The sequence below is a fragment of the Balaenoptera borealis genome (assembly GCF_965194805.1).
Source record: "Balaenoptera borealis genome assembly, chromosome: 11".
NCBI classification, from domain to species: Eukaryota; Metazoa; Chordata; class Mammalia; order Artiodactyla; family Balaenopteridae; genus Balaenoptera; species Balaenoptera borealis.
In genome coordinates this window covers 8,339,057-8,348,112 of record NC_138868.1, presented here as the reverse complement: position 1 = coordinate 8,348,112, position 9,056 = coordinate 8,339,057, and the positions used below count along the sequence as shown (strand labels likewise).

Below are 9,056 nucleotides of genomic sequence, written 5' to 3'. Positions count from 1 at the left end.
AGGGGGCTGCCCAGAAAGACGGGGACTGGAGAAGGTCAATATCAAGGCATGTCCGCCCTGCGGAAGCAGAGACTCACCCACAGTGGAGGGCTGGAAGAGGGTCTTAGGACAGGGGTGGGGCCAATGGTGATGACCTGCCTTCTCCAAGGGAGGAGGAAGCAGCCACAGTCATCTCATGCTCAAAGTCCAGGGCCACAGACCCCAGCTTTCCCTCCATGTCCCCGCACGATCTCCTGCCGGAGCCCTGGCTCCAAAGCCTGCAGCCCAGCTTAGCCCCCTCTGACCCAGGCCCTCTGAATCCCATCCTTGCCCAGGGTGGGAGAGCAGCCCCCGCGGGGGCCCCCGCTGCCACGTGCGCATGCGCACGGTTTCTGCAATGCCTGGATCCTACCTGTGCAGAAGACAAGGTGAACATGAAAGCCTGTCCTGGGGCTTTCGGGATCCCTGCTCTAAGAAGATGAACGTCTGCTACAGGCTGGCAGGGAAGGGCTGCCCTGTGCTCAGGGTAGGCCACCCCAAGGTTGGAGGGAGGAGGCCCTGAAGGAAAGGGACCAGGTGAGAGGGCTTGGAGCCGCCAGCAGAATGGGATTGGGGGGTGCAGCCATGAGCCAAGGTGTGGGAGAGCCGACCTGGAGGTGTCTGCAGCTGCCCGCGGGTGCCACCTGCCCTCCTCCGCACCAGGACCCAGGAGAAGGTTGGTGCGCCAGGCCCTGTGCTGCTGGGTGGTTCTGGCCTGGCACAGGAGGGTGCTATCGTGGGGAGTGGGCCAGAGGGTGCCTCATCCACCCCAGCCCCTCACCAGTGGTGACAAAGAAGTAGCCGCACTCAGTGAGGGTCTTTATGAGGTTGTCAGTGAGGTCCCGGCCCTCCCGGCCCAGGCGCTGGGTGGCAAGGGGCAGCACACAGCCCTCAGATGGGGTGCTGCCACCCCCAGGGTCCAGCATGATTCGTGGGGGGTGCGTTACACAGGGGCTTCAGGCGGAGCTGGGGAGGGGGCGCCAGGAAGTGGCCTGTACTCATGGGGCAACCCGTGTCCTGAATGCTGGATACAAGGAAGAGGAGGGGCGGGGACGTGGCAGGAGGGGTGTGGGGATCAGGGATGGGGCTCTCAGGTGCTGGGCCTTAGGGCCCTCTGGGGGTCTGGCTGTGAGATGGGGTGTGGAGAGCAATGAAAAGTTATGGGGGTTCGCCCAGGGCTGGAGGTCAGACGTCAGGAGTCCAGAGGTGGACAGGGGGCCCAGGGTTTGGAGTAGTGAGTCCAGGCTGGGGGCCCAGAGGTCAGAGGGCTCTGGACACGAGGTTACAGCACAGTAGGGGTGAGACTGGGGGCCTGGTCCTCACTGGCGCGGCCAGAGGCATATAGCCTCAGCACAGGCTTGGATGTCACCTATGTGGCAGGAAGGTTCAATGTCTTGAACATGACCCGAGCGGTCCTCATCTTGCTGTTGGCCTTCGAGTTGAGGGGGGCCTTGATGAGCAGTGCCCAGTGCTCCTTCCAGGCCACGCACAGCTTGTCGTAGAAGCTGTGGTGCAGATCTCCATGTCGTCCTAGCTGGTGATGATGCCACGCTCCGTGGGGTACTTGAGCAAAAGAATGCTGCACTTGCTCTGGGCCTCTTGCCCACATACGAGTCCTGGTCCAAGCCCATCGTGACGCCCTGGGGAGCTGGGGAAGGAGACCTTGGGTGTGCTGGGGGGGGTCATCCAGCCCAGCAGCCCTCCCCTTCTGTGGGTCTCCAGTTTACCCATCTGTAAGATGGGTGCCTGAGTGCCGTGACTGCACAGGTGTGGGGGACCTTCCCCAAGCCAGCACCATAGTCACACCCGAGCTGGCTCGTCACACTTGGCCGCTGGCTGTGGGCTGCAGGCAGAAAGGGGTTAACTACCACCTGGCTCCAGGCGGGCACCCTGCACCCCGGCCCACAGCCTCCTTGTGCCCTGGCAGCTGCACCTTTCCAGCCAGCTGCGGGATGCCTAGGCCAGGACAGCTGAGTCCCCCTCGGGAGGGCAGCACCCCGGCCCTGCCCCCTGCCCTCACCCTCCCATGTTGCTCCGCCCCCGACAGCTGTGTCCTGGCCTGCCCTGGATGTCTGGCTCCTGGTGACAGCTGTGCCCCAGGAAGAGCAGATGCCCCTTTGGGACCCTGCTCCGTTCCTGTTCCACCCCCGCCCTGGGGGCTCTTTGCTCCTTGTTGAGGACAACCCAGACCAGGGCCGGCTCTTCCTAACCCTTTCTCCCCTTTTTTGCGTGAAAGCCCCCATTTTTAATTTCTCTGTGTGACCCCTAGCAGTTATAGAACTACTATTGTGACTGGCAGTAACAGAGATACTACTTTGATAGGAATAGCAAGGGGAGCAGTTTCACAGCTGCATGTGAAAACATGTCACACTTTATAACAACAAGTGTCAGTTACATTTAATTGATGTAGTGGAAGGAGCATGGACTTTGGGGTTCAGACCTGGATTTGAATATTGGAGGATTCATTCAACAAGTATGAACTGCGTACCTGCTGTTTGCTGAGCGCTGGGTATACATCGGCAAATAAAGCAGATGTGACCTCTCCTCTACCTCATGGAGTGTACAGTCTGGTGGGAGTGGAGGGAGAGGGTGGCCAGAAGACCTCTTTGAGAATCCTGTTCACGGGCTCTGTAACCCTGAAAGTTATCTAATCTGTCTGGGCCTGTTTCCTCATCAAAGAAGTAGGCAGGCATTCCTTGCTGAGTTATTGCAAAGATTAAAATAAATCCCCTCCTTCTTGAACCCTCCTCTTTGGACACTGGGCTCTTCCTGAGGCTCTACAAGGGCGTCCTGCTGCTACCCCCACCATAGGGAGACAGTCCCCACTGGCCTATAGAGAGGCAGCAGCTGCCCTCAGCGGCCTGGGAGGGGTCTCTTCACCCTATAGCCCCGGGGCTCAGTGCCCAACACTCACTTGATGTGCCAGGAGGGGAGTTCAGGCCAGTGGGGAGACTGGAGACCCCTAGCTCAGGTTCAGACCAGCTCTGTGTCAGATGCTCTGTGAGGTGGCAAACTCCAGAAGGTGTGTGTGTTTGGGGTGGGGGGGTCAGGTCTGACCCCCTCCCTAGGTCTCACAGCTCCATATTTGGAGAGAGCAATGGTTGAGCCAGAGCCTTTAATGGATGGGGACCAAGCCAGGGGTGGGGTCACCCGGTGTTTCTCTAACCCATGTATGGCCAGTAGGTTCTGGGGGTCAGCCCTGGGATGGGGCACCTGGGATCTTCCCAGTCCATATATGACCATCAGGGACTGGGGGCCTGGATTGTGACACTGGTCTCAGGAGTAAGGACCAGCTCCTCCACCATCCCCAAGGCTTGGGATCTATTCCTACTGCTCCATTCAGGGAAGGGGATGGGGTGGGGGGACAGCTTGGGCCCTGGGATCAGAGCCAGGACCCAGGGTGGGATCTCTAGGCCTCATCATGACGCAGGAGAGACTCCCAAAAATGCGAGCGTAGTGGGCAGTCCTGGGGTAGGAGAATGAGGTCCCCATCCTTGCAGACAGCACAGCAGTTGCTAGGGTGTTAGAAGAGATCCCTGCCTCCCAGAGAGTCTGTCACCCACAGGGTGACAGACCCTGGACCAGTCCAGACCCTTCCCTCCCTGGACCAGTGAGCCCCCTTCTCCATGCTTGCTTATTCTCTTTTTTTTTAATAAATTTATTTATTTTATTTGTTTATTTTTGGCTGCGTTGGGTCTTTGTTGCTGAGCGCGGGCTCTCTCTAGTTGCGGTGAGCAGGGACTACTCTTCATCGTGGTGCTCGGCTGCTTCTCATTGCGGTGGCTTCTCTTGTTGCAGAGCACGGGCTCTAGGCGCGCGGGCTTCCATAGTTGTGGCTCGCGGGCTCTAGAACGCAGGCTCAGTAGTTGTGGCGCACAGGCATGTGGGATCCTCCTGGACCAGGGCTCAAACCCGTGTCCCCTGCATTGTCAGGTGGATTCTTAACCACTGCACCACCAGGGAAGTCCCAATGCTTGCTTGTTCTAATGCCAAAGGAAGTGCCCAAGGGACTGCCCTCATGACCCAGTGGTTAAGACTCCGCGTTTCCACTGCAGGGGGCGCAGGTTCGATCCCTAGTTGAGGCAGTAAGATCCTGCATGCTGCAGGGCGTGGCCAAAAAAAAAAAAAAAAAAAAGTGCCCAATGTGCAATATTGGAAAATGCAGCAGAAAAAGACCATTTTCCTGCCATCATCTAGAGAGCGCTACTGTTCACAACTTGTGTGTGTCCTTCCAAACTTTTATCTCTGCATATCTATTTCCCTAGGTATGTTTTCTTTGTTTTAGAAAAACAAGATCCTATCACACATTGTTTTCCTTGCTTTTTTCTTATCTGTTTTAAAACTTTTTTAACTGAAGTGTAACAGGCATACAGAAAAGTGCACAAGTCGTGAATGTCCAGCCACTCATGATGGAATTATCACGGGTGGACGCATTCTTGTAACCAGCCCCCAGAAGCCCCCTCGTGCCTCTCTCGATCCTATGCCCTCCCTCTTCCCCCAGGATCCCCACCACCTGACTCCTCGCCCACCACAATGGCTTAGTCCTGCCTGCAGTTGCACTTTATATAAACAGGACCACACAGTCTGTGCTCTTGGACATCTGACCTCTTCTGCTCAACATTATGTTTGTGGGAACCATCCATGTTGCAGCTGTAGTTTGTTCATTTTCACTGCCGTATAGTGTTTCATTATATAAAATACCACCTGGGTTCACTGCTCTCGTGTTGATGGACTGTCCCTAGTTTTGGGGAGGGGTGGGCTGCTGGAGGATGGGGGAGAGAGCAGAGACGTTGGTATTAATCCAGCTGCCTTATTTAACCTCTGCAAGCCTCCTTCCTCCTCTTTGATGGGAGTTCTGAAAGAAGTCACATCACAGGGGCCACGAGGAAAGCCCTGGAACAGAGCACAGGGGTACCTGCTCGACATACATTCACTCTTTTTCCTCCAGACGCAGGCGGAGGAGAGGAACATGAGATTCCTCAAGGGAGTAACCCAGGGAACCACAGAAAGGCCATCCCTTCCCAAAGCCTCTCCAGGGCTCCTGCCTGGCAGTGCTCTAATCTGGGCGTTATTACTTTGTTCACAGGACAAAAGCCTGACAAAGCCCCCGTAGGGCCGCAGGGAGGGCCCTGTCTCTTCATTCTCCCGGGGGCAAGCAGCTGGGGTCTGGGCCTCCCAGCCCTGTGTGCCTAGGCTATGCCCCTTGGGATGTGGGGGGAGGTGCCTAGAAGCATCTGTCCTGGGCTGTTTGCATCTGTCCTGGGCTGTTTGCCAGGGCCCAGGGCAGGGTGAGGGCAGGGGGCCTGGTAGCTGGCGGTCAGGCTGGACCAAGACTGCTGGACATTAACAATACCCACAAACAGGGTGGGGGAGATGGGGAGGGGTGGAGAAGGGCCCTGGATGGCTCAGGGCCTGGGAGACCACCTCTCCAGAAGAAGCTCAGGCACAGACCACCCTTTGGGGCACTCTGGGTCCATTCCCACCTTTCTGTGAGTACCCCCCTTCTCCCATGGGGCCAAGGCTTCTCCTCCAAAGCCCCTGTTTTCCGGGTCTCTTGCCACCTCACCTCATCCCCATCCCCTTTAGCAGCCTTTGATGCTATCGACTACAATATCAAAACTGGAACTGCTGGAACTTCTCCCTCTTGGCGGTTACTTTTGTGGTGGTTAAAAGCATGGGTTTTGGAGTGGATAGACCTGCCCTGGAATCCTGGCTAGACAGCCTTGGAGCTGCGTGACCTTGAGCAGGTCACCCAGTTCTCCAGGCTTATTTCCTCATTTGTAAAACATTTGAAATAATAATAGCATCTCCCTTGTGACATCGTTGTGAAGGTGGAGTGAGATTATATAGGTAAGGCCTGGCTCAGTGGCTGGCCCCTCACCCCCTTTCCTGTTCTCCTCTACCTATTGTTCAGTCTCCTGCAATTCATAAACGTCTGAGTGTCTGAGTGTGTGCCAGGCCCTTTGGAGACAGTGGTGAACCAGAACAGGCTCTGCCCTCACATGGCCCCCAGCCTAGAGACAGAGATCACTCCCGTGGGCAGGGGCTGCTGAGCACAGAGGCGGCACAGGCCTGGGGTGGCCAGGGAAAGCTTCCTGAGGCAGTGCCACCCCTGTTACTTACTATCACATCATGGCACTTTCAATAGCTTCTCATTAAGTGTTCGTCTCTTGTCTGTCTCTTACCTCTGGAATGTCAGTTCTGTGATAAGGGAGTCCTTGTTCACCTTGTTCACTGTGTGTCTAGAACAGTTCCTGGCAGACATAGGGGCTAGGAAACATTTGATGAATAAAGTAAGCTGTAACGGTTAGTGGAGACCTGGAAGTAGGAGCTGGAGTGGTGAAAAAGGAAGGCTATGTAGGTAAGAGATGAAAAAGTGTTCTGTAGAACATAAGATACAAAGAAGCAAAAGGCTTGGGGGTGGGGGGAGGAACCAGAGGGCAAGGAAGAAGGTGTGGAATACTTAGAGATGAGGCTGGAGAGTGATGTCCGGGAATTGGGACTTTGTCTGGTAAGCAATGAGGAGCTTTCAAATTAGGTGTATGACTTGGTTAGATTTATGTTTAAAGAGAAGGGAGGAAGGGAGGGAGGGAGGAAGGTCGGCTGCCTACTGCATGGAGACTGGACTTGGAGAGGGTAATAGTAAAGGGGGAGAGTTCATTTAGGAAGTTAGTGTCAGGCGGTCGGACCAGAAATAATGGAGTCCTGGCAGGGAGAGGGGATTTCTGAGTAGAGATTTGAGTATGAATGGAGGGAGGAGTCAAGAGTGCCGCCTGGGTTTCTGGCTTATGTGATTGGGTGGGCCACAGATGTCACTCACGAAGATAGGCGGCTTTGGAGGCGGGACATAATAGAAAGGAACGCCCCCCCTCTGTGCCCCGCCCATCGGTGGTAGGATGGCGTCGATTGGCTGTTTCGAGGAAGGCGCCAAAAACTGACAAGGGCGGGCGAGAGGTGTATCCTTACGTCACGTCCTAGGAACATCCGGGCCCCTCTTTTCCCGGCCCCACAGCTGCGGAACTTCCGGCTGGGGCCGCCATCTTGACTTCGCGACCTTGGGTTCCAGCTACTCGCTACCTGCAGTCTGCTCAGTGTGGTCATGTCCGTGCTGACTCCACTGCTGCTGAGGGGCCTGACAGGCCCGGCCCGGCGGCTCCCGGTGCCGCGGGCCCAGATCCATTCCAAGCCGCCGCGGGAGCAGCTCGGGACCATGGTGAGGAGCGGGCCGGGAAGGACATGGGAGATGCCGCCGGCCGCACCTGGGGTCCCGCGGCAGGCTGGGGGCCCGCCGGGTCTGGCGCGCTGCACCTCGCGGCCCGCAGCCTAACGGGGAGCGGCAGTGCTGGTTTGGGTCTGGAGGGCGCGAACGAGGGGATGGTGCCCGGGGTACAGTCGGTGTTCAGTCAGCCCCAGGGTCTCGGGTCAGACCGTGTCAGTGGAGCCCTGCCGCTCCCTCGCTGTGCGGTCTCGAGCAAGCTTCCTTAGCCCTCTCTGAACCTGTTTACCCGTCGGTTCATTGGGGGATGCCTGACGGCTGTCAGCGCTGTCGTTGTTACCGCTTTTATTTATTTGGGGTGGAGAAGAGGACCCCAGCAGGCTTTAGTAATGCCCAGAAACGTGGGCGAGTTTAACCCTTAGTGACTTTCACCTGTTTGGCGCATTTCTACATCTGCCTCAGTGGCAGAACTCGGCCTTGAGTGCGAGTCTTCAGGGTCCAGGTTAGTGGGCTTCCGGTTAGGAGCCGAGCCCGGAGAGCGCTGCGGCGGAGGAAATAATAGTGACAGGAATTGCAGCTGAGTGCCTGCTGGGTGCCAGGCACCGTGCTAAGACTGCTGTGCTGGCCTCATTCGGTCCTCCCAGTCACCCCGAGAAAGGGCCATTTTCTCCATTTCGTGGCTGAGGGAGCGGAAGTTTAGGAGCAGTGTATTGACTTGTCAGAGTCACACCTTCAGTGGCAAAGAAGGAATTTGAACTCCAGTCTGACTCCAAGTTGTGCTGTGATCTTAACTGCTGTCGGTAATATGGAAGTGGCTTTAAAAACGCTTACCTCTAGGACGAAGTGAGAGAGTGGCATGGACATATATACACTACCAAATGTGAACTAGATAGCTAGTGGGAAGCAGCCGCATAGCACAGGGAGATCAGCTCGGTGCTTTGTGACCACCTAGAGGGGTGGGATAGGGAGGGTGGGAGGGAGAAGCAGGAGGGAGGGGATATGGGGATATATGTATATGTATAGCTGATTCACTTTGTTATAAAGCAGAAACTAACACACCATTGTAAAGCAATTATACTCCAATATAGATGTTTAAAAAAAAACAAAAACGCTTACCTCTAGCCCCAAAGGTTTGGGAAGGGAGGGCTTTTTAAGACAAGGAAGGGGAGATGCATTTTTTTTAGAGTTATTGGTCTGTGCGAGGTCTCTGGGTCCCAACAGACCAGCTTTAAAACAGGTTTAACATCCTTGTTCCTGTCCCTTCACTTTATCATCTGGTGGTGGATTTCCCCTAACCCAGGCTGACCCCCCACCCCATATCTGACCCTTTACCTTAAGGCCTACAGTGGACCTTGGATGCGCTGGCCCTGCTCTGGAGCCTGAATCTTGACTCCTGGAGGGGGCTGTCTGGGCAGACTGCTCGGACTACGAGAAGCCTGGGGGAATCCTGACTCTGAGGGTTCCTTTTTTCTTGTGCTCTGTGTAGGATATCGCCATTGGGCTCACCTCCTGCTTCCTGTGTTTCCTCCTGCCGTCGGGCTGGGTCCTGTCACACCTGGAGAACTACAAGAAGCGGGAGTGACAGGAGCTGTCCTCTCCCTCACCCTGTGACCTGAGCACCCCGGCCTGTCCTGATTGTGTCTGCTGCATTCCTGGCCGGCCTCCCCTGGATCCTGTCCTTCAGTTACAGTGACCTCTTCTGCAATCGTGACCTCTTGATTTCTCCATGTTGACATCCTGGGACCACATGTATCCATTTAGAAGGCCCTGCTCGGTAGGGCCTCCCTTGTAACAATAAAGTCTATTTAAACCCTGCTTCAGA

General features: G+C 55.9%; 1 protein-coding gene across 1 annotated transcript; it reads left to right on the top strand.

The window, feature by feature from the left end:
* Positions 1-7,030: 7,030 nt before the first annotated feature.
* On the top strand, positions 7,031-9,049 carry COX8A (cytochrome c oxidase subunit 8A). The gene is made up of 2 exons (XM_082344227.1): positions 7,031-7,231; positions 8,721-9,049. The coding sequence occupies exons 1-2, from the start codon at positions 7,118-7,120 to the stop codon at positions 8,814-8,816; spliced, it is 210 nt and encodes a 69-aa protein (XP_082200353.1). The 5' UTR covers positions 7,031-7,117; the 3' UTR covers positions 8,817-9,049.
* Positions 9,050-9,056: the final 7 nt, after the last annotated feature.